Source organism: Castanea sativa, chromosome 7 (assembly GCF_040712315.1).
Source record: "Castanea sativa cultivar Marrone di Chiusa Pesio chromosome 7, ASM4071231v1".
In the NCBI taxonomy this organism is placed as follows: domain Eukaryota; kingdom Viridiplantae; phylum Streptophyta; class Magnoliopsida; order Fagales; family Fagaceae; genus Castanea; species Castanea sativa.
In genome coordinates, this window is record NC_134019.1 from 5,178,456 (window position 1) to 5,204,829 (window position 26,374).

The window sequence follows — 26,374 nt, forward strand, 5'->3', positions numbered from 1 at the left end:
GAAGCAGTTGGCAATATTATAGGTTCCACGATCAGAGTTGCAGACCTGGAGGATGATGGAGAGGGAAGTGAATTTCTTCGGGTTAGGGTGTTTATGAATATCACCAAACCCCCGCCTCGTTGCTGCAAACTCAGGAGCGAAGGTAAGCATATTGGCTGGGCTCTTTTAAAGTTTGAACGCCTCCCAAATTTTTGTTACTGGTGCGAGAGGGTAAACATGTGGAGAAAGATTGTGAGATATGGCTTTCGGGTAGAGAAACTTAGAAAAGAAGACCAACAGTATGGTGACTGGATGCGTGCCGATCAGTTCAAGCCTTTTCACAAATCTGTTATAGTGAGTACAGGTAGTGCCCGTGGTCCTTCAAAGTGGAAGAAAGGTCCTTCAATGCCAATTGATCAAGCTGCCAATTCCATTGTAGTAAGGCCTGATTCACCAATTAACCATTCAGATTTGATTAGGACTGACGAGCCACCTATGGAGCATGTTGATTCTGTTCCTACATCATCCCTTGCATGTCAGATACCGAATACAAGGCCTGAAAAAGAAAGGGTGATTGATGGATTGTCAGAGGGAGTAGCAAAACTAGGACGTGACGCACAAAAGACTATAAATGATCTCTGTAGTGATAGAAACCCGTTGCAAGATCCTTCCAATATTCAAAACATCCCACCTGAACCGGCAACACTCAGGACTTGGAAAAAACTTGCCCATGAGGTCAATTTTCAACAGGAAAATGTTAACAACCCCACTAGCATTGACCGTAGACCGTTGATGGAATTGGATGAGCCACAACCAGTGAAGAGGAGATGCTTGTAGACTAGGGTGGTGGTCATGAAGGAAAACTACAAGGCGGATGCTGGATGCCAGCTCCACCAGGGCCAATGAGTTGTTTAAGTTGGAACTGTCGTGGACTTGGGAACCCACAGACAATTGAGAAGTTGGTTACCTTAGTTGGTAAAAAAGATTCCAAAGTGGTGTTCCTCATGGAAACCAAGTCAGATAGTGAAGTTATTGAGAGAGGTCGTAGAAAAATATAGTTTGCTCACAAGTTTGTTGTTCCACAACCTAACCAAGGTGGTGGATTGGCCTTACTTTGGAAAGAAGAAATTTAGATGGATGTTCAAACCTCATCAGACAATCATATTGATGCGGTAGTTGACCTAGGGATGGATGACACTTAGCGAATAACGGGTTTTTATGGTAACCCTGATTCCGCCAGCCAAGAAGATTCCTAGCCTCTACTTCATGACTTAAGCCATCGTTTCTCTCTACCATGGGTTTGTATTGGGCATTTTAATGAAATTCTGAGAGCGGGGGAAAAACAAGGGTGGCTTGATAGACCAGAGCGTCAAATGCAAAGGTTCCGAGATGCTTTAGATTATTGTGGCCTTCGAGATATTGGATATAATGGTTTCCCTTTCACATGGTGCAACCGTAGGCTAGGAGATCAGAATGTTTGGGTGAGGTTAGACAGAGGAGTAGCTACAGTGGATTGGTTGCTTAAGTTTCCCACTACCCAGGTGCATCATTTGGAGGCTTTCCACTCGGACCATAGACCACTACTATTGGCTTCTGACTCTGAGTCTAGGAGATTTTACTAAAAGGGTCACCCCTTTAGATTTGAAGCAATGTGGCTTAAGGATAAATCCTGTGAAATGGTGATTAAAACTTCTTGGGAAACTCTTTTGGGTTCTTCTCTGGTAGTTCATTTATCAAAGAAAATTGACCTTTGCCAAATAAATCTCCGTGAGTGGAACCGGAACACTTTTGGGCATGTTCGAACAAATCTTGAAAAGAAGCTAAAGGAGCTGCATAGGGCTGAAGAAATGGGGTTGTATAGCACCAATCCCAATTGTATTGGACAGCTTCGGCATGAAATTCAAGCACTTAAGTCTAAAGAAGAAGTGATGTGGAAGCAAAGGTCTTGTAATAATTGGCTTAAGGATGGAGATAGCAACACGAAGTACTTTCATAGTAGGGCTACCCAACGGAATAAACACAACTACATCTTGGGTTTGGAAGATGACAATGGAGTATGGGTGGAAGAGGATGGCCGAATGGGTAATTTATTTGTGAACTATTTCTCCAATCTGTTTACAACTTCTAACCCAACAGGTATTGATGCTATTTTGGAGGGGATTATACCAAAGGTCATGGGAGAAATGAATTTGAACCTCACCCGAAACTTCTTAGCAGATGAAGTTCATTCAGCCATACAACAAATGGCACGACTATCAGCCCCTGGCCCCAATGGCATGTCACCTGTATTCTACAAGTCATTCTAGCACATTGTAGGAGATGATAACACCAAGGCAGCCCTTGCCATCCTGAATGAAGGTACTATTCCCGACTCTATAAACTCTACTTTCATCTCTTTGATACCTAAAGTAAAAAACCCCAAAAAAGTATCTGAGTTTAGGCTTATTAGCAGTTGCAATGTCTTTTACAAAATTATTGCTAAGGTTTTGGTTAACCGTTTGAAATGTGTACTTCCTCATGTTGTCCCTGAATCCCAAAGTACATTCCTTTCTAGCAGATTAATTACTGATAATGTGCTTGTTTCTTTTGAAACCCTACATTATTTAAAAAGGAAAACACAAGGAAAAACAAATTACATGGCTCTTAAACTAGATATGAGTAAGGCCTATGATAGAGTTGAATGGAGTTTTTTAGAAAAAATGATGCTTCATTTGGGGTTCTCGGATAGCTTTGTGTCTATTATCATGTCGTGCATTAAATCAGTTTCCTATGCTGTGCTTTTCAATGGGGAACCCGTGGGGCACATTAAACCCACAAGGGAGCTTCGCCAAGGTGACCCTTTGTCCCCTTACATGTTCCTGTTGTGTGCAATTGGCCTTCAAGGGCTCCTCCATAAAGTCGAATCTGATGGTGCAATAAGGGGGGTATCTATTTGTCGTAATGGGCCTCGTTTTTCTCACCTTTTCTTTGCAGATGATAGTGTTCTCTTCTGCCGTGCAAAACAAGTTGAATGCCAAGTCATTTTAAACATTTTGGCTTGCTATGAAAGAGGTGGGCAGAAAATAAACAAGGACAAAACCAACCTTTTCTTTAGCACCAACACTCCCCTAGATGTGCAAGAAAGTATCCAACAGCTCCTTGGTGTACCTTCCATAAGAAATTTTGAAAAGTACTTAGGCCTTCCGGCCCTTATGGGTAGAGGGAAAAAACAAAGTTTTTCTTACATCAAGGAGCGGGTGTGGAAAAAGCTTCAAGGGCGGAAAGAAAAGTTGCTATCTCAAGCCGGTAAAGAGGTGTTGATTAAGTCGATGATACAAGCCATCCCAACCTATGCAATGAGCTGTTTTGAGCTCCCAAAGGGACTAATCCATGAGTTGGAGACCATGATTTGAAAATTTTGGTAGGGATATGGCAATGAGGGAAGGAAAATTTATTGGGTAAATTGGGAACGTTTGTGTAAGGCCAAAGAAAATGGTGGTATGGGGTTCAAAGAGATTGAAAATTTTAATGATGCTTTGTTAGCAAAGCAAGTATGGCGTATGACACACAACCCGGAATCCCTTTGCTATAAGGTGTTTAAGGCGAGATTTTTCCCTATTTGCTCTATACTAGAAGCCAAGGAAAGCACGGTGGGGTCATACACTTGGAAGAGCATCCTTAGTGCTAGATATGTGGTGAAAAAGGGCATGGTTTGGTGGGTTGGGAATGGCCAATCTGTTTGCATAAGGGAAGACAAGTGGTTGCCTGATCAAGTCTACAAAACAATGTTGATTCCTCCTCCTTCTCTCCCACCTGATGCTAAAGTTTGCACTCTTATTGATCCAAAGTCAGCAACTTGGAGGGTGGATCATGTCCAGCAATTGTTCACGCCACTTGATGCAAAGTTGATTCTCAACATCCCCCTTAGTCCTAGACTCCCCCCGGATCATCTAATATGGTCCCATACGCCAACGAGTGTCTTTACAACCCGAAGTGCTTATAAAATGTTGGCCAATAATGCTAGTAGCTTTAATCCAAACCCCTAGAAGAAATTTTGGAGAGGCCTTTGGAAGCTACAAGTCCCAAACAAGGTGAAGGTATTTTCTTGGAGAGCTTGCAACAGAGCTTTGCCCATAATGGACAATCTTACCAGGCGGCACATTGTTGATGTGAATATATGCCCAATTTGCAAGTTAGAGGCCGAAGACCCTTTACATGTGGTGCTGGACTGTCCTGAGGCGAAATAGGTGTGGAGGGAGCATGATTGGTTCAGCCAAGTCATCTCCTCCCCACCAGCTGATTTTACCTTCTATCTAAATTTTTGTACGTAACAGAGGATAACAGAGCTAAACTATTCATATGCATGGCTTGGAATCTTTGGTAGCGGTGGAACAAGCTAAGGATTGGTCTCTCAACTCCACCATTGAACCTGGTTGGCCCTCAAGCTGCCAAGTTGCTGCAGAACTTCCTTAGAGCACAAGAAGATCAACCCAATTCCAACCCCACGGCTACTGCCACTCAGTCCTGGTGCCCACCGAGCACCCAACCTTTCAAAGAAAGCTTCGATGGCGCTATCTTCAACAACTCCACTCAACTAGTGCAGGTGTGATTATTCGTGACAGAATTGGAGAAGTGATAGCAACCATGTCCGAGCGCATCCCTCTCCCTAACTCAGTCTTAGAGGTCGAAGCAATGGCATGCAGAAGAGCGGTGAAATTTGCACTTGAAGTTGGTATTTGATAGGCCAAAAACGTCTTAACCCATTGTGATGGATTAATTGATTAATTAGCCAAATTTATTAATTAATCAAATTAACATGCAAATGCGTGGTAGTACAAACAAATCACCAATTAAACTAAATATGCAGCGAAAAATAAATGACAGGATGATTTGTTTTCGAATGGAGAAAACCTATACGGCAAAAATCCCACTAGGTGATTTTAAGGTCACCACTCTCGAAACTCCACTATTATCACAATAAGCGGTTACAAGTAAAGGAATCTCAAGTACTTTATCAACCTACAGTTGAATCCTTACCCCAATACCCAATTGGACTTGTTCTGTAGTGACAGTTTCTCCTTTCAATGCACGGCTCCCAAGTACGTGACTAACCAATTGCGTGGATCTCAGTACGTGACTTCAATCACCAATTAGAGAAGATTTGTTGGTTGAAAAGTTCTTCAATTCATCCAAACGAAGAAGATCAAGAAGATGCTTGGTTACAAAACCCTACGATGCAAAGACACAGCAACTTCTTCACAAGAGAGATGAACTAGGGCAAGAACTTTGTCTCAAGTTACAATTTGCATGAACAAGGATTTCTCAATGCTTGTGCAACTTGCCACACTTTGACGGCCCTTAAAATAACCCTTTTATATGTCTAGGGTTAGGAGAAAAGAAGGCTCAAAGACACATCCACGGATTAGAGTCAAAATAGAACTAGGAATCTGTTTTTCTTAAATCTCGACAGCTACAGGTGTCGAGGTGTTGTCGAGCAACTGTCGAGCCTCGGGGCTAGACCAACTTCTTAAAGCTCGATAGATACAGCTGTCGAGCTTTAATGAAGAGCACTTCTAAACTTGTTTCTTGGACAGACTTGAATGGCTTTAACACTTAATCTTGAAATTCTCGTGATAGTGGAAGCTCTTCAAAAAGATGTCCCTATACAAGCTCTCCCCCTAAGTATGACTCTCCCCCTAAGCATGAATACTCTCATAATCCAAAATTACTTCCCCTTTTTGTCACGAGTGACAAAGGGTAGAGTGTCAAGTATACATCTCATCGATAGAGCTAGCATCGCCATCATCATCATCATCTGAAACATCATCGTCATCACCATCATCATCCTCAGACGGAGAAGCCATAGGAGGTGGTGGAGGAGAAACCTCGGGAGCAAAACCACCTATGGTCGCCTATCGCCTAGCAATGCAACCAACACGAACATTCACCTAATACAACTTTGTAGAGAGAGTATCCAGGCGAGCATCCATGCGCTGAAGCTGCGCCATGATATCTCCTAGTGACACATCGCTCGAAGAAGAGGAGGGAGCGGATGAAGCACAAGCAGATCTAGATGGAGCGGAACGGGAGGAAGGAGCTGCAGGACCTGTCTGATGTGACCTAAACTGTGCCTCACTACGTTTTACGGTAGCAGCATCTATGGCAACCATGACAGAAAAATGGTCGGAGACAGGAAAAGGGATAGAAAAATGGCGTAAAATCCTCGTGATAGTGGAAGGAAAAATAAGCTTATCACGGGTAGCCGTATCCTTATACACATCTATAATAGAAAGGATGAAATGTGAAGGAAAGTAAATGGTAAGATCCTTAATAAGAGACAACAGAAAACGAGCACGAGGCTCTGTGATAGAGTTGTAGTCAGAGAGAGGATGCAAGACAAAAGTCATCACCATGTTTAAGAAACGAGGACCTTTAGCAAAAGGTCGACATGACGTAAACTGGTGCTCACCCCAATTAGAAGGGCGCTCACAGAAAGCGGAAATCATCTCATCTTTGGACACAGTCCGTAGATGCTCACAACCGGGGTAGTCAAGATGCGCAACCCTCGGTACCTGGAGCACATCGAATACCAACTCCGGTGTGACGACTATGCGTACCTCGAACGCGAGTGAGAAAGAGAGGTACTGAATAATCAAATCCATGCATGTTGGAGTAAAACTCCTAGATCAGCACGGAAGGACAAGTGACCAGGACGTCACACAGTGACTCCCATTCCTGTTTATGAAAGACATTGGGAAGGTCGGTGTCGGCGAAGTCCGCCAGAACAACTTAGCGCTCCGAATGAACACCTCGTTTAGAGAAGTTCTCCGAGAAGTCCTGATGGGCTTTCTCATCACGGAACCGAACCAAAAGAGGAGTAGGATCAGAAGATGAGAAGGCCCTAGAACGAAGAGGGTTCTAGGTCGGAATAGACTTACGTTTTGGTGCCATAGACACTACTAACGTAAACAGACAGAGAGGGGGGAAAAAGAAACACTCAGAAAAGTCCCAAAAACAATTCAAATATAACAAGTATATTGAAGAAAGAACATACGCATGGGGAATGCATGAACATGGGACATGCAATATGAAAAACATCATGGGCTCAGCCCAATCCAATCTTAACAGCACACAAACATATTGCACACATCTAAATGCTTGAGAATATCATTAGAATGCGAATGAGATGCAATGCATGGAGTTTTTAAGATCAAATCTACAAGACCCATCCCAAAATTTCAACAAGAACTCATCAATTTCGAAAAACCCCAAAATATTTCAAAAACCCCAAAACCTAGGTTTCAAAACATGAAATGCATGAGAATGAGGGAAAAGAAGCTTACCAAGTGAAGAAAAACTTAAAGAAGCTTGAAAAAACCTTGAGAAAAGGATTTGGAGTGAGAGAGAGAGGTTTGGAAGATGAAAAGACAGTGTTATCGAGAGAGAGATCGAGAGAAGTGAGAAACGGATCGCACAGAACAGTTATATAGAACCTCAGTAAATCTCGACAGATACAAGTATCGAGAGGTGTCGAGACATCTATCGAGGTAGGTGTTGAGAAATACAATGTCGACAGATCCAGCTATCGAGAGGGTGTCGAGGAACAAGACAGGACACGAGAATAGATGCTCGATCAATCCACCAGGTGTCGAGAAGCTATCGAGAGGACAAAAGGTTTCTCGATCGATCCAGAAGGTGTCGAGAAGCTATCGAGAGGATAGAAGGTTTCTCGATCGATTAAGACGGTGTCGAGAAGCTATCGAGATTGCGATAAGAAAAAGCTAAGAAGCTCGACAGACAGCCAGGTGTCGAGAAGGTATCGAAGAGGTGTCGAGCCAACTTTTCAAAACAGTTTCTCGAGAAGGGAAAAACACAAACATGAATGCAATCACGCATACAACTCAACTAATGATCCAATCAACATGTTAGACTCTCAAAATCATCTCTCAACAACAATTTTAAGCATAGGGATCTCAAAATACACACTCACACACTAAACAAGTCTAAATATTTCAAAAAACAAGTCAAGACAGTTCAGTGAGTATACATCAACACATGTAAACCTTGTGATAGTCAAATCACATTATACCTGCACATGTATCAAAAGTAGCAAAGAATATTGTGTGTTGTGTGTGAAAACATCACAAGAATGCATAAGTGTCTCTATGTTATGAAGATTTGAGATATGAGAAAATCACTTTAACTCACACACAATCATAACTGTTTGATGGGGACTATCACCTTTGAGGTACATCCTATAACTCCCACATCTCCTAGAAAACATGCTTGCAATCATATTTAAAGCATTTTTGTTCTTTTTGCTTTTATTTTCTTTGCATATTTTCTTTTTATTAAGCAAACCATGCATGGGTATATAAAAGAGAGAAAAGAAATACTCAATTATGTTAAGCTTTTGACATTGCACTTTTGCTATGCCGAAGCATACAGATGTCATTGACATTGGACTTTTGCTATGCCGAAACATACATATGTCTTATTATGATTGGCGAGTAACAGTGGTGAGATGGTTATTTATACCTTTCTCTTAGGATTTTCTAGTCCTACCTGTCAAAAAGAGTGATACGAGTGTTAAGTACAAGAGATCATTTAACCTTACTCATCACAAACAAAGAGCCACAAAGCTCACTTGCTTAGTTGTACATAAGAATGCTCATCTAAGTTACAAGAGATACAAAGTTTAGAAAACTCTGTTTCAAAGGCCATTTTAAGGTTCACAAGAACCGATGTACACAAACACACACTGTTTTTGTATTTTTCAAATTTTTTTTATTTGAAAAACAAACAACAAAAAAAACAAAACTGAAAACACACAAACAAAAACATGTTAAACAAAGCAAAGCAATATATAAAACTAGACTGACTCAAAAACATTAAAGCAAAACACACAAGTAATGCAAAAACAAAAACAAGAAGGTGAGAGAGAGAAAAAGTGAATAAATCACTTGGAACCCTTTTCCTTCCACACCTTGGAAGATCCTTTCCTCTTAACAAACCCTTGAACCAGTGATGAGGGGGAAGGATTCAAACCATTCAAGTTCGAAATGAACATGAGGGTTTTGAAAAGATCTCCAAGAGGAGCAAGAGAAGTTTGAAGCTGATTCTGGTTTCTAGATGCTATCATGTCATTGCTCTGTTGAGTGGCTAACCACTTATAGCAATTTGGTCGAGTATGACTGACAATACCACAATGATGATAGAGATGCTGCTTCTTCTGTTTAGGCTTTTGAGAGTTAGCCTTCTTAGTCCTAGGGTTTTTAGTGACCTTCTTCTCAAGCTTTGGGGGTGCTCCTAAGATAGATTTACCCTTGTCTAGGTTCTCACTTGCTAAATCAGTTTTAACATCATTATTATCAATTTTAATATTATTAGTAAGCGGAACAAAAACAGTAGTACTAGTAGAAGCAATATTAGAAGAAGAGAATTCATACCCCAATCCTGTTCGATCAGAAGCAGATTTCTGAATGCTGAGCATCTCATCCAGCTTCGCACTTGATGCCCTCTCCAATTGAGCTCTAACTTGAAACAGCTCCGCTTCAAGCTTTTTGATCTTTTCAGCCAAGAAATTGTTCTTGAATCTCAGTGCCCCAATAGTTTGATTAGCTTCATCAAACTTTGTAGAAAGTTCCTCACAGTTAAGTTCCACATCACTTAGCTTCTTGGTGGCTAGCCTATAGAGTTTCTCATGTTTCTCAGAAAGCTTGTACAGTTTCTCATAAGCTATATGGATATCATCTTGATCAACCATCTTTTCAAACTTGGATTCCACCAATTCCTCTTCTTCATCCACATCTTCAACAATCCCTTTAGGAGGATTGACAATGGCAGTAAAGGCATTCAAAATTTCGTTATCTTCATTGTCGGAATCATCCTCAGGCTCAGTGTCACTCAAAGTAGCAGCTAGTGCCTTGCTCTTCCCTATGCTCTTGAGATATGTGGGACAATCCTGTTTCATGTGACCGAAGCCTTGACATTCGAAGCACTTGGGTCCTGCGGGAAAAATGTACTGACCGCCTTCCCTAACATCCTTCTTCCCTTTATCTTGGCTCTTGAACTGAGAAGAACTAGATTGCCTACGGTCCTTGTCGAAGCCTTTTCCATTTGCATTTTTCATGAATTTCTTGAATTGCCTTGTGATGTAGGACTTCATCTTAGAGTCTTCATCGTTTGATGACTCATCTGTCTCACTGCTCTTGGTTTTCAGTGCCATGCTCTTGCCTTTACCTGTCTTGCCAATTCTTGTCAACCCTAGCTCATAGGTTTGCAGATTACCGACCAGCTCATTCAGAGGAATCTTGTCAATATCCTTTGATTCCTCTATCGCCGTGATCTTGGCATGGAATCTCTCGGGTAGAGATCTGAGCACCTTATTCACAATCTTGGGTTCAGGAATGGTTTCCCCAAGATTAAAGGCTAAGTTCGCTATGTCCTTAAGCTTGGCATAGAACTCACTAAATGACTCATCCTCCTCCATCTTAATTTATTTGAAACTTGTAGTGAGCCTTTGTAGTTTCGAATCTTTGACAGCCTTTGTTCCCTCATAGGTTGTCTAGAGGATGGTCCATACTTCCTTAGCAGTTTCAATGGAGGATATCTTCTTGAACTCCTCATTAGTGACCGCACTAAATAAGGCATTCAATGCTCTGCTGTTGAAGTTTACCGCCTTGATCTTGGCTTCATCCCAATCGACCGGCGCTTCTTTAGACTTGGTCCAGCCTATCTCCACAGCTTGCCACACCTTTGCATCTAGAGACTGCAAGAAAGCTCTTATGCGTACTTTCCAGTATGCATAATTAGTACCATCAAACAATGGAGGTATAATAAGAAACTGACCTCTATCCATGACAAACAAGGGTCAATGGATCACACACAAAGATAAACCCTAATCAGAGTATGCCTACTCTGATACCACTTGATAGGCCAAAAACATATTGACCCCTTGTAATGGATTAATTGATTAATTATCCAAGTTTATTAATTAATCAAATTAACATGCAAACGTGTGGTAGTACAAACAAATCACCAATTAAAATAAATATACAGTGAAAAATAAATGACACGATGATTTATTTATGAATGGGGAAAACCTACACGACAAAAACCCCACCGAGTGATTTTAATGTCACCACTCCCGAAACTCCACTATTATCACAACAAGCGGTTACAAGTAAAGGAATCCCAAGTACCTTACCAACCTACAGTTGAACCCTTACCCCAATACCCAATTGGACTTGTTCTGTAGTGACAGTTTCTCCTTTCAATGCACAGGTTCCAAGTACGTGACTAACCAATTGCGCGGATCCCAGTAAGCAACTTCAATCACCAAATAGAGAAGATTTGTTAGCTGCAAAGTTCTTCAATTCATCCAAACGAATAAGATCAAGAAGATGCTTGGTTACAAAACCCTACGGTGCAAAGACACAGCAACTTCTTCATAAGAGAGATGAACTAGGGCAAGAACTTTGTTTCAAGTTACAATTTGCATGAATAAGGATTTCTCAATGCTTGTGCAACTTACCACACTTTGACGGCCCTTAAAATAATCATTTTATATGTCTAGGGTTACGAGAAAAAAAGGCTCAAAGACACATCCACGGATTAAAGTCAAAACAGAACTAGGAATCTGTTTTTCTTAAATCTCGATAGCTACAGGTGTCGAGGTGCTATCGAGCAGCTGTCGAGCCTTGGGGCTAGACCAGCTTCTTAAAGCTCAATAGATGCAGCTGTCGAGCCAGCTGTCAAGCTTTAATGAAAAGCACTTCTAAACTTGTTTCTTGGACAGACTTGCATGGCTTTAACACTTGATCTTGAAACCTTGTTTTTTGAAGCATTAACCTCATCTTAAATCTACCAAATTACAAGTAAAGTGCATTTTGACAAAGGATTAGCCAATTACATAAATAATGAATGACATATGTTCTAAACAAGTGAAATACATATGTCCTAACAGTATTCAAGAAATTACTATTGAAGGAGATTCGTTGTCATTGATCAAAGCCATAAACAATGGTAGAGCAAGTGAGGCCCCAAACGGCAATCTAATTGATGGCATTATAGTGTTTGCCTCTAGTTTTTCCAAAGCTGAATTCAAGCATGTTGGAAGGTCTTGTAATAGGGTAGCAGACGCACTAGCTTAAAAAGCCAAATTTGGAGATGTTTTTCAGGCATGGATGGAAGACTTACCTCCTAACATTGCCCCCTTGGTTGTCTTTGATGTCCACTAAACGCTTTGTATTTTGGTTTCTTGTTTTTCAATAAATACCCAGGCTTTAAGTCTGGATTCTAAAAAAATAATAATAATGAAAATAAAATTATATTCATAACATTTTTACAATAAATCTTAAATCGGAAGTTATTAATTATGGTTCAAAAAGTTATGTCCATACTGAGCTCTGATTAGAACCACTTACAACTTATCACCTAATATTTGTTGTGAAAATAATGTTGTGTTTTTTTTTTTTTTTTTTTTTCATCCACTAGTAGCAACTAAAATGCCGTACGAAGACAAATGTTGCCACCTAATGTTGATAACATTTTGGACTTTGTCAATGAAGTCTTTGTTTCAATTTTGTATGTTTTTTTTAGATTTTATCGAGTGGATCGAATATCCAAAATGTGAGAGATTACGCCAGCGTGCTCAGTCAATTACGTTGCTATTAAACATTCGTCATGAAATTTGGCTACGTTGGACAATCCTTAAATTCTAAATTGAAAAATATGGCATGCAAAGAAAGTTGACCTTTCTTGTAAAGTTTGTGATCCAAATCTTTTAATGGAAAAGTTCATCTTTGGTGTGCCGCCTGCACGAAAGTAACCCATCACTCATGGCCTGCCTTACTTTTTTTTTCTTTTTTCTTTTTTTTCTATTATTATTTTAATTGAAAAGGGGCGGTTTTCATTACTTTTTAATTCTTTTTAAAATATTCTTTTTGTTCCTTATGATTATTATTTATCATCATCTAAAATATTAATATTTTTTTATTTATTTGAATCTCTTTTCAAAATTGTCCCCAATAATAATTTAAATCAAAATTTCTTATTAAATTATAAGATATTTTATCAGTTAAGCTAACTAAAATCTATTTAATGATAAATAATGAATTTTAAGTAAAAGTAAATTTTTAATTATAAAAAATAAAATAAAATTTAAAAAGCTATACCTAATTAGACAAATATAATGAGTCAATCAGTCAAATAAGTTGGATTTTAAGTGTGACAGGACTAGGAATATTCTTTGATAGACTTTATCTATACTTCTTCCTTTTCAAATCAATTACTTAACACAACATTTATTTTAAACCATATCATAATGGATGAATAAGTTACATAAAATAGAACAAGATTTAGGTACAGTACTTAGATGTCATTCCTTAGATTCCTCTTTTAAAATTCTGTCATGCGAATTTTTTTCTCATAGGATGGAAGTGTATTTTTTAGTTAAGTAGCCACATGGCTGAATCTTAATAGAAGAACCTAAAGAACAACATCTAAGATATTGTACCTAAGTTTTATCCTATAAAATGATACTCCCTCCGTCCCATTTAGTTTGTCATGTCTGAAAAGTCAAATTTTTTAAGGGAACATCATTTATTGTCTTGTCTAACTTTTAAAAATGTATTAGTTTCCAAAACTACCCTTAAATAAATTTGTTGATTTTCTTTTCAAATGGAGTAGTTTTGAAAATTAAATAGGGGTATAATAGGAACATTAGTAAATTAATGACTTTTATTATTAGAAACAGGACAATATTTTGGGACATCCCAAAATAGAATAAAGGACAAACTAAGTGGGATAGAGGGAGTAGTTAAAACTTAGCTACAATCTTTTTGGCACTGTACTTAAATTCCTCAATTGAATTCAGCCATACAGTTGAATTGATTAATACCAAAAAAATTAAAAATGTATTTTTTTTAATAAAACTAACGATGTTTTAAAGTCAATCATTGAATTCATTAATTGGTTAATGCAACAACGTGATTTAATTTAATTGGGGAATCCAATTAGGTACAACACATAAGATTTGTATTGAAATTTTACTCTAACACAATATCAAATCTAATATCATATACTATACAATACTATATAAAAATTTGGTCATAAAAGTCGTGGCTAGACCAAGTGGTTATTTTCTTTCCTAGGACAAGTGGTCGGTTTTATTAATTTTTAAAATAACTGACTTTAGATGACTCTCTATCAACCAAATATCAAGTAGCTTGTAATTTAAAATATTAAAGTGGATTCAAATTTGAAAACCCTAGAGTGTCTCACCTTACGCCAAATTACATAGCTAACTTTGCACAAACGTATAATCCTACAACTAAATTAAAAGACCAAAATTCTTTCCTTCTTTTTCTCATTCATTTCCAATCCAATTGTGTATAATTACATCAACATGGCTAAGGAATAACTTTGAACTTCAAGATTAATCCCTATTTTTCCCACATCAACACTAATCTGCCACTTAGCCAAGTTGATTGGTACCCAATGTTCCATCTATTCCCAACTTAACTCTCAACCCTTCTATCCTAGCACTATATTGAAAATCCTTATGATTTTATGGAAGCTATTCTAACTGTCTATCAGGGCATTATTGATTATTATGATCCAAAATTCCACATTGATATCAAATAATAGGCAGCCGCTCATACTGAAAATGTACCTTCACGTCTTCCCTTTCTCTTCTTCTTTTTTTTTTTTTTTTTTTTTTGAGAAAGGTGTCTTCCCTTTCTCAAGCCTAAGTTTCTTACCCCTTAGCAAAGGCTTTGAGACATCCACATTTACTCGAATTCATAAGAATCTTCCTCATCCTATGCTATTTTCCGGTACGCTGACATCCATCAGCTCCACATTTACTCGAATTCGTAAGAATCTTCCTCAGTATACTACTTAATTCATAAGGATCACACACTTATTAAAGTTCCAAGGACTTTACAAGAGAATGTTATTCAAATCCTTCTTGTCAAAAACTACCATGAGATTATCACTCAACTCTCTCGAACCATCATAGACTTAAACGCTTCCAAATTGAAATATTTCTTTGTTTATAATTTAACTAGAAGATTGAGTTGTGCTTATTGTTGTGAAAACACTAGCTTTAGACACTTCCACATAGCCTTTAACTCATATCATCCATCGTTCAAACTGAAATAAAAGCAACAACACATGCAAAGGGTAAACAAAAGAAGAAAACCCTACCCCACATAAACCCCTATAGTAAGTTCGTGAGGAGATACGAGATGTTCGAAACCTGCCCTTATTGAGTTATTTGATCCTTGATTAGGTTCTAGTTGATATCATTCTGGACAATTGAAGTGACACTTGGTTTAGCAACTAGAGGTAAGTAGACTTCAAAACATGATGTCTCTTAAGACGTGTATGTATGTATATATATATATATTTCAAAATATTATACCATAGTCAATGTTTTATACATACCTGAATTTTATTATTTATTGTGTGTTATTTTGAAACTGTATATATCAAGAATGACTCAAAAACTATATTTTTGAGAAAGTATTCATTATATGATATATGATTTGTATTGACAGTATTGTAATAAAGAAAAAATATTTTCAAGTGGTCAGCTAGACAGTCTGCAACCTTTTCCAACACAGAGTTAAGTGTTGGTCTTCAGCCAATGTAGTGTTATTGTGCTGTGGTGCAATGTTATCGTTTGCTATTCGAAGCCAGTGTTATTGTTGCTCTTTGGAGCTACTGCTGCCTCTTTGAGGTTAGTATTACTATTTTCCCTTGGGAATCACCCACCGAGTGTTTAGCAGTTGAGAGATGTTACGTCCACAACATTTTTACAACATTTTCATAACAAATCATAGGTGGTTAGTTGTTATTGGTTTAAATTTGAACCTAACACTAAGATTACTCTTTTGCCCCAACAATAATAACCAGTAACAACCTGCCACTTAGATTTGTTGTAAAAATGTTGTGGACATATCATTTCTCTTGGCAGTTATGTCTTTGTTTGACTAATGTTTAATGTTTTCCATATCGAACTATTGTTTTATTGTTATTGACCTTTATAAGTGGAAAAATTGTTTATTACTATAATATATTGTTTCTACCTATTTAGTGTATTTTGGCCAATTAAAGCGGCTTTTTTTTTTTATATATAACACTGTTATAGTTAAATGTTTTCTTTTTGACAATTTTAGAAAATATATTATATTACTATTAAAACTATTTGTAAATGTTTTATAAAGATTATATTTTGTAAATGATCCTATTATTTTGTTTTGAAAGACATTCTCATGTTATGTAGTCTCTTATTGAGCTTCTAACTCACCCCCCCCCCCCCCTTTCTCCACCCTTTTAGATTAATACAGTAGAATATCTTTTGGTAGTAGATCATTGCAGTCATAAATTGAAGACTTCTTTTGGAGCTATGTTAATGGATGAATTGTTTTATTAGGATAGTGAATATAGTATTCGTGAAACTATTTGGGATTGTATCTGGAGACTTTATTGTTTAAGTTTTAGTTAGAATCTATTAATCAAACAGGTTATTAACAGGTCATTTGTGTCGACCCTAATATGACCTACTAATTAAACAAGTTAAACGTGTCGTGTCGAGTTACCTGTTTAATAAACAGGTCATGTTAGGGTTGAGGAATCCTGACTCGTTTATTAAACAGGTCAGGTTCGAGTTAACCCATATAACATAATACTTACAGCTCAACCTGGCATGAACCCGACACGCAAACACGAATTGCCACCCCTAAAGTACACCAAACTAGTGGTGAGAAATGACAAGCATCTCTCTTTTCTTTTCTTTTCTTTTTAAAGAAAAACATCTTATTAAAGTACGAGGAGATACAAACACAACATTTTTCACAACAAAATTTATAACTATTAAACTAACAAATTATTATTAATTATCAAATATAGTTGTTATGATAACATTTTATTATCTGCCATTAATAGGTCATATAGTTACTTGTGAAATATATTGTGAGCAGTGGCGGCTTTAAGAATATTTTTCATGGTGGTCATTAAGAAACTCAAATTAGACAAAATTTAATAAAAAGATAGATTTTTATGATGTAGAACAGACTGCCATGGCCTTTTTTGAGTCCCAAGCTGCACGCTTAAAATAGTGCAAGGCAAAAAGGCACTATTAGAAATCATTTGGGCGATGGAGTCAGAATCGCATAAAATTTGGCAGGCTGAAATGAAATAGCCTTCTAAGCAATAATCATTGCTTTGCCATGAAATACCTCCTGAAAATGGTGAATTCCTCCTTTAGGCCCCCAAAACTGCGATTTTGCCATTTATACTAATTTTTGTTTCCTTAATAAATTTGTACTCAAAAGTCAGAATAAGATCTTGCTTGTTTTGGGACGACCCTTAAGGTCAGAAGTTTATGATTCTGCATTTAATTCAATTTTTCCATTTTTGGTAAATTTCGGTATTTTTTCACCTAATCGCATAATTAGTACGAATTAGGGCTTTAAATGTTTTTCTCAATATTTATATGTTTTGTAGCCGTTAGAGGCAAATCAGACTATTATCAATAAACAACAACTTTTATCAAATTTCTTCTCTGGTGGATTTCAGTTTAATCACTTTGTGGATTCAAGAAACCCCTCATGAATTCGAGGTTTACTACTCAGGAACCAACAGTTTAGTTTCTATCCATCATAGAGAGCATCGTGTGTCTTACAATTTCCTTCCACAAATTTTTTTTATTTTTTTATTTTGAATTGTTGCATGTTAATCTCAATATCAATTCTACAAGCTACATCTCTTTCAAAATTTTAGTTAAATAAAATTTTCCTTGGATTTTTTTTTTTTGTAAGAGCCCAATATATTGTTAAAATGATCAAAGTTTGAGGACAAAATTTAACTACAAACTTAGTTATAGCCTAAGACTACAATTTCCACTAAACAAATCAATCGGATGTTATTTACTATTTGATTAATAAACTTATTTTTTGCTTATAATTATAAACTACAAAAACTTAAAAATTAAACATTTGATTGATGACATAAACTATTGATTTTTGATCTTCTTGAAGTTATGCAAGCATGAAGAATATTAAAAAAATGTAAACTAATTGTAAATTTGTCAAAATTCATATCCAATAAAAAAATAGTGTGAAGTTGTAATCTTATTTACAACTAAGTTTGTTGCTAAACTTTATCCAAAATTTAATTATATTGGACTTAAAAATTTAGTGTGGTCACACATTTTTTTTAAGGATAAAAAAATCAAAAAACTTAAATATATATATATATAATATAACGATTTTATTTTCCAGGTCATAATAGTCTTGTGACAACCCTTACTCTAACGTGGAGCCTCCAGTGATTGTGAGCCTCTATAGCTTTTGCTTTCGTTTGTTAAAATATTCGTGACAACGTACGTGAGACAATGGGATAGTGGAATTTGAGAAAGACAAATTGCCACTACATATAACATCCTGTACCATTCGGATTTCTTGCATTATTGATTTAAATAATTAATTCCTAGTACAATGCATATTCGCAACTTTCCAAAGTCCAAATCCAATACGCAAATCTCCAATGCCAACCCAGACTCCTGCCAGCCCTATATATATATATATTTGAAGCAAAAAAAAAAAAACATACATATATTAATCCTTGAAGCTTTAAGTAAATTTTTTTCAAACTTGAAACATAGTAACATATATATAATATGGGATTTAGCATGAGCAATCACAATAGTCATATATAGTTAATTACAAATTCAAATCCTATGTATCACTTCATACTCCACAAATTACAACATGTTGAATGTATATATATACAACTAAGATCTTATTTTATCATTTTTCTTATTTCACTTGGCTAAAATAAAAATAGAAAATCCCCACAACTATATAAAGCTTTAGGAAATTGCTATAAATTTTTCAAATATTACTACAAATTGATATAATATTAAATGTGATCGCTTGGTGGATTTTAACTATGTAATAAGTAAATATTTGATTTTTTTGATGGTTAATAACTTATAATTTTATAAAAGAGAAGTGTTATATCTAAGGGAGTCAATATCATACCTGATACCGTTTTCTCTTGGCCAGAGAAATGAAATATTTCAATACCTGTTAATACTAGTATACCGTTTCGAGATTATCACTGATTATATATATATATATATATATATATATATATATATATATACTTATTTTTTATTTATATGTATAGTAGTTAAAGTCCACATAATTATAATTTATTAAGAGCACTTAAATTTAAATTTATAAGCATGTAATATTTCACTTATTGTTTATCTCTGGCTCACATATCAGCATATTAATAAAAATTATAAAAATACTGAGTCATAGTAGTTGAAAATTTAAAATAAAAGATGTAATTGAAATTTCTAACTTGTTTCAAATATCAATATATGTCTACACATGCGGTGTCAATACAAACAAAATAAGATTACAAGAACCACACAAAACAAAAGGACCAAGGGGTGTAGGTGTAGTCTAAACAACAAATAAGGAAAAAAAGAGGGGTGGGGGCAGGGGGTGGGGGCAGGAGGAGGGGGAGAGGTGAACAAACAAAACTGAAGGAGGAAGAGGAGGGGATAAACAGTTAAATGTTAACAACGACTAACAAAGTGGTGCAGGGCCTAAAAGCGACGTGAGCCATCTAGTTCTTTTATGTTTTGTTTTTATTTATTTTTTTAAGCTGCTTTTTGTACCGGCCAGTTTTTACTTTCTGCCTAAAATGGCTGATAATTGCTGGCATAGTATGGTATAGACCGGTATTTTGAGTGGTACAATTTAAGGGTGTTTCTTTACCATTTTATCCACCGGAATGAGAAATAATACTGGTTATACCAGTCGATGCGGTACAGTATTAACTTCATTCGTTATATCTACAATATTTTCACAATAAATCTTAGATGACAATCTGTTAGGTTCTAAAAGTTTAGAATAATTGGTAAATCGTGAACACAAACTTATCTAGATATAGATCCTAAAGTCTATAGGTATTATTAGACAATACTTAAGGTGATTCAAGTCAAGATTTAAGAACATACAAACTAAAGAAAGAAGAATTTAGAATCTGTCTGGTTCGATCGATCGAAAGATAGGCTCGATCGATCAAGAGTCATATTTGCAGAATTTTAATTAAGCCCAAATAGCAGTTCAAGCCCATTAAGGATTAGGGTTTTAGGTCGACTTCTTCTAGTATATAAAGGAAACCTTAAGCACGTTTTTATAAGGCTTTTTAGAGAGAGATTAGAGTGCATCTTGTGCTTCTTTTGTAAATCTAGGATTTTTTACCCAAAAGCTCTCTAGAGTCTTTGTCAAGTTGTGTGATGAATCTTTTGTGAGATCTGAGAGGTGTTTACCTTCATACACACACATAAAGCTATCAAGATCAAGATTCACATCAAGAACTTGATAGTTGCTTCAGTTGCTGCATAAAGAACATTCAAGAAGATTAATATTCACAAGTAGGAGAACTTGTGACTGCTGTAGATCAAAGAAAGAAGTGGTCCGTGGACTCAGAGCTATCATGGGGTTGTGGTAGTAAACTTTCTACTCGAGGTAGCAATAGAATGTTAGTGTTCTAAGTTCTATTGTACAAACTTCAATTCTTTCATAATGGACCTATTTTACCTTAAGGATAGTTAAGTTAAATCCTCCCCAGGTTTTTTACCGGTTTGGTTTTCCTAGCTTATTAGATCTTTGTGTTCTTTATATTCCATTGCTTTACATGATATGATTGTTTTGTTTTAACCTAGATCTAAATAATAAACCTAAGTATTCACTAGGTTAATTAATTAGGTTAAACAACTTGTGTTATAAGGGGTCTAAAAACGTACACAATCTATTATTGAATTTTATCTAGACTCATTACTATTGCTTTCACATTTTTACTTATCATTAACGGTTGTCAATTGTCACATAAGATTTGTTGTGAAAATATTATTTTCCCAGCATTATTCTTTATAAAATTTATGAGAGTAGAATTTGTAAATTGTAATATTATAATTAATATCACTTTTAATAAATCTGGGGTTTAATCTCTGCTTATACCAAAAACTGATTAGTGTCTTAATCTAATGATAAAGAACTATCATTAGAATAGACTTCATAAGTTAAAACTCACTCTCAAAAAAAAAATTAGGTCATACTTTTAATCTGTGGCAACTAAAATGCCATACAAAAACAAATGTGGCCACCCAAATATTTGATAAAATTGTGGACTTTGTTAATAATGGAGTCTTTGTTTCGATTTTACTTTTTTAGATTTTATCGAGAGGGACATCCAAGATGTGAGAGATTTCGTCAGCGTGGTCAATTCATGGTTTTGAAACCCGGACCGGACCGGACCGTATGGTCCAACTGGGAAAACCTTGAACCGCTCATTTTTGTGGTTCTTTTAGCCTCAAGAACCGCTTTATGGGAAAAAAAAGTAGGGACCCATGTGAACCACATTCGGAACTCACGGTTCTGAGAACCGTGATCAGACCGCTTCTCACGGTTCCCTACTTCCCTTTGAATTTGAACCTAAAAAAATAAAATAAATAAATAAATAACACCAAAAAACAAGCTTTAAACTCTGCTCCCTTCAGAGTACATCACGCAACTCCCTCTCTTCAAAAACTCTTCTCTTGGGTGAAGCAAGCTTTAAATTCTGCCACTGCCATAAGACTTCAGATCGTTATCGGCTAAAGCTGGAGGAGAAGATCGTTCTCTTGGGCGAAGCAATCTTTCATCGTCGAGAGGGTCATCTTGTTCGCTAGAAGCCGAAAGTAGCAGATTTTGTTCACTAAATTGATGTTTTGGGGGAGATTTTGCTCGAATCTGTTTTGGAAGAGAGGGAGAAGAGTTTGCTCAGAATAGTTCTGGAAGAGAGAGGGGTGAGAGAAAGAAAACAAGAAGCGTGTGAGGGAAAGAAAGAAAAGACTAGCCTAGTGGTAGTGTACTAGTGGGCAGGGGTCTGATGGTTTTATGAGGATGCAAAATACTAACGCATGGGGAAGAGAGTTTGTTTAGGGAAAGGGTAAATTAAATGCATGAGTGGACATTTTCTTTAATGCATTTATCTTTATATATTAAACTTTTTAAACGTTAAACTTTTTAATTTAATATATTAGGATAAACTTTAAAGTAATATTTTAAGCTTGAAAGTGCTGCATCTTTATATTTATTTGTACTATTTTGATAAAATATTCTATTTGTAATAATTTTATACATTTATTTATATTTAAAATAATTAATAATTTAATTATGATATTATTACGGTTCGACCTCAGTTCAACATTGGTTCAACTTTAAAAGCCTTGAACCTCTCCCTTTTACGGTTCAATAAAAGGTCCAGGTTTCAAAACCATAGGTCAGTTACATTGCGATTGTATTTGGTCATGAAATTGGCCACATTGACATTCGCAAAATCTTTGTATTCTCTAATAAAATAAAATTGCAACATTGCATGCAAACAAAGTCAATCTTTCTTGTAAAGTTTATGATCCACCAAATCTTTTATAGGAAAAGTTCATCTTTAGTCCACCGCCTGCAAAGAAAGTGACCCCAAGGCCCGCCTTGGCGCTTTTTCTTTCTAACTTTCTATTATTATTTTAACAAAAGTTCAAAAGTGTAGCCCTTGTTCACTCTCTAATTTTTTTTATAAAAATATTCGTTTTATTCCTTGTGATTATTCTTTTATCATCGAATAAAATATTAATATTTTTATATTATCCGTTCCCATCATTTTGCATAATGGTACGCGACAATATTTGAACCAAACATAATGGTGCGCAGTGATAATTTGAACCAAAATCTCTTATCAGATAGTAACAGTTTGATTATTCTTTATCATTGATTAAAATATTAATATTTTTATACTATTTTTTCCCATCGTTTTGCATAATGGTATGCAACAATAGTTTGAACCAAAATCTTTTATTAGATAGTAACAGATTTTATTACTTAAATTAACTAGCACACAATAATTGATAAAATATTTTTAATAAAAATGAATATTTAAATATTTTTATAAAAAGTGAACTTTTTATTAAAAAAAAGTTATACCTAATTAGACAAATAAAATAAGTCAAATAAGTTGGTTTTTAAGTGTGACTAGACTTGGATTATACTTTGATAGAGTTGATCTATACTTCTTCCTTTTTGAATTCAATTACTTAACACAAACATTTATTTTAAACCATAAAAATGGATGAATAAGTTATATAAAATAATAGGTAAAACTTTGTTACAATCTCTTCGCTACTGTACCTTAAGTTCTTAAACTCAAAAACGTGATTCATTAGTTAATGCAACTATATGATTTAATTTAATTGAGAAACCTAATTAGATACAATACATAAAAAATTGTACCTAAGTTTTTACTCTAACATAATATCGACTCTAATATCATATACCATACTATATAATAAAATAATAATAAAAATCATGGCCTAACCAAGTAAAATATCAAGTTGTTTACAATTTAATATATTAAAGCAATTCAAATTTGAAAAGCCTTATACATTACACCAAATTGTATACCTAACTTTGCACAATTTTATAGTCCTACAACTAAAAGGCTTTCTTTTTTTCTTTCCCATTCATTTCCAATCCAATTGTGTATTATTGCATCAACATGGCTACGGAATAACTTTGAACTTCAAGATGAATCCCTTTTACCCAATAATGCTCCATATATTCCCAACTTAACTCTCAACCTTTATATCCTTTGCACATCAAGTGGTCATGTGGTATAGGAGTCCAAACACATATTTTCAGTTTTTAAACAACATCACACGCATTTCTATATACTTTTTCACCACACGTATTTTCAAAAAATACAAACAACGTTATCAAACGGCGTGCAAGTCTCATCTTCATAAGAAACACCACTTGGGAACCTTCTTGCTTCGCTCAACAGTGAAGCTCCCAAACTGATTGTGGCTTTCCAATCCCACGTTAGTTCATACTTAAGAACCTCAGTGTCTGACGGGGTCGCATTGCAGCCTCCACTAATATTTCATCCAAATTCTCATGCACAATATCACCATGCATGATGATGCAACCACTTCGTATACAATGTCGAGCACTGAATTTCCTTTCTTAACAGAAGAGTGATTGCATCCGAGCACTATATTGAAAAATCATCTGATTGTATTCCTGATTATTATGATCCAAAATTCCACATTGATAGCAAATAATAGGCAGCCGCGCATTCATACTGAAAATGTTCCTACATTGTTTCCCCTTTCTCAAATCTAAAGGCCCATTAGGATGGAGGGGGGAAGGAGACGGAGTGGAGGAAGTAAAGTAAAATTGACTAAAAATAGACTAATTTTAGACTAAATCTACTCTACTCTACTCCCCCTCCCTCCTCCTCAATCCAAACAAACCATAAGTTTCTTACCCCTTAGCAAAGGCTTTGAGATATCCACATTTACTTGTATTCATAAGAACCTTTCTCATCGTATGCTATTTTCGGGTATGCCGACATCCATCAGCTCCCCAAATACCCTCCAATTTGATCTCTAACATCATATGACATGCTTTTGATGTGTATGTTCAACACCTGAATCCAGAAAGGAAAAACTGGAATCTAACCTTTGTGGGTTGAATATCCTCAGTATTTTACGGATCGAACACTTGAGTTCCAAGGAATTTACAAGAGAATGTCATTCAAATCCTTCTTGCATGTCAAAAACCACCATGAAGAGATTACGGCTCACCTCTTGAACCATCATGGACTTAAAAGGCTTCCACATTGAAATATTTCTTTATTTGTAATTTAACTAGAAGATTGAATTGTGCTTATTGTTGTGAAAACACAAGCTTTAGACACTTCCACAGATCCTCTAACTCATCATCCATCGTTCAAACTGAAATAAAACCAACAACTCATGTAAATGGTAAACAACAGAAGAAAATCCTATCCCCCATAAGCCCCTATAGTAACCTCGTGAGGAGTATGAGAAGTTAAAATTTGACATTTAAAACGTAGGTTAAGACTCGTACTATGCCCTGTATATAAACTTAAAACGATTTTTAGTTCGTGAATAATTTTAAAGGGGACTTATTTTTTGGAGAAGAATAGCCAAACTTAAATGGTATAATTTATATGGACTACATCACAATTTATATCCTTAAAATTTGAGATAATTTCAATTTTAATCGTTAATGTTTCAAAAAAAAATTTATTCTTATTCTTAATTAATGTTTTGTAAGATTTTGATTCGCATCCTTCAGTCCATATCTATTAATAAGGTGGCTTATAAATACCAATAAAATTATGCCACATCAATTTAAATTTTTCATTTCATTTAAATAACCCATAAAATTAACAATTATCTAAATTAAAATAAAAAATAGAAACTTAAATAAAATATAATATTTTTTTTCATAATTTTCTTCGAATTTAACAAGCAAGAATCTTCGATCGTAATCAAGAATCCAAACTTACAATCACTGTCTAACACCATTATCAACCTCATTAAGTAAAGCAAACCTATTCAAGGTTGACACGGTGCAAGAACAATTCTGCAAGCAGTGGCACATACACCCCCAAACCGGGTAAACTCATGCCACTGAAGTATCTAGAAACTTCACATTTTCCACCTTCATAAAAAGAAAAAATCACACATCTGATTGCTACCAAAACAACTATGGCAACTAGAAAAGGTAAAGTTATAACAATTATTAGGTTCAATAGGTTTAGTGTTGAAAAATTGTAAGTTTTGCTAAGTTACAAAGTGTATTTTTAAGTCTAAGACAAATACCCAAGTTCAACTTAAAGAAAGAGAAGTATGTGGATTCTCAATAGCTTTCTAGCAATGGTTTGACAACTTCCGATCAATCAAAAATTAATCTTGATCGACCAAGAATCATATATTTTGAAAAATCAGGCCCATTAATTAAGTTTTCTATTTAAACCCTAATTCTTGTCTTGAGAGAGAGAGAGAGCTATTTTCCGTTAAAAAAAATAGATCCAAACCCTAATTCTCTCTAATTCACCATAATACTGGAGTTTAAGAAGTACTTCTAAATAGGGCTATCCACCAAAACCCGTACCCAACCAACCCGAGGTAAACCGTCCAATCCGTACCCGAAACAGGCCGACCTGACACTAGTGACGATCGGCAACAGGTCTCAACCTCTAAAAACCAAGACCAGCGGGTCAATTGATGGGTCTACTCTTCAAAATCCGATTCCAACTGATCCAACTGACTATATGTCGAAAACAGTCACAGATTTTCACATGTATGAGGAATTTCCAATCATTTCTCGACAAATCCGTTGAGATCCGGCGAGATCTCATCAAGACCTCTTCAAGATCTAGTGAGTACCTTTAGAAATCTCGCTAGATCCGGCCATGTTTCGGGCAGATCTAGTAGATTTCGGCCAATTTCGGCCTGATTTCGGCTAGTTCTGGCCTA

General features: G+C 35.8%; 1 protein-coding gene across 1 annotated transcript; it reads left to right on the forward strand.

The window, feature by feature from the left end:
- Positions 1-1,628: 1,628 nt before the first annotated feature.
- On the forward strand, positions 1,629-2,285 carry LOC142643891 (uncharacterized). The gene has a single exon (XM_075818614.1). The coding sequence runs from the start codon at positions 1,629-1,631 to the stop codon at positions 2,283-2,285; it is 657 nt and encodes a 218-aa protein (XP_075674729.1).
- Positions 2,286-26,374: the final 24,089 nt, after the last annotated feature.

Bases quoted from the DNA above. Each gene is read 5' to 3' on its own strand.
- LOC142643891 (XM_075818614.1), top strand. From the start codon at position 1,629: ATGTGGCTTAAGGATAAATCCTGTGAAATGGTGATTAAAACTTCTTGG.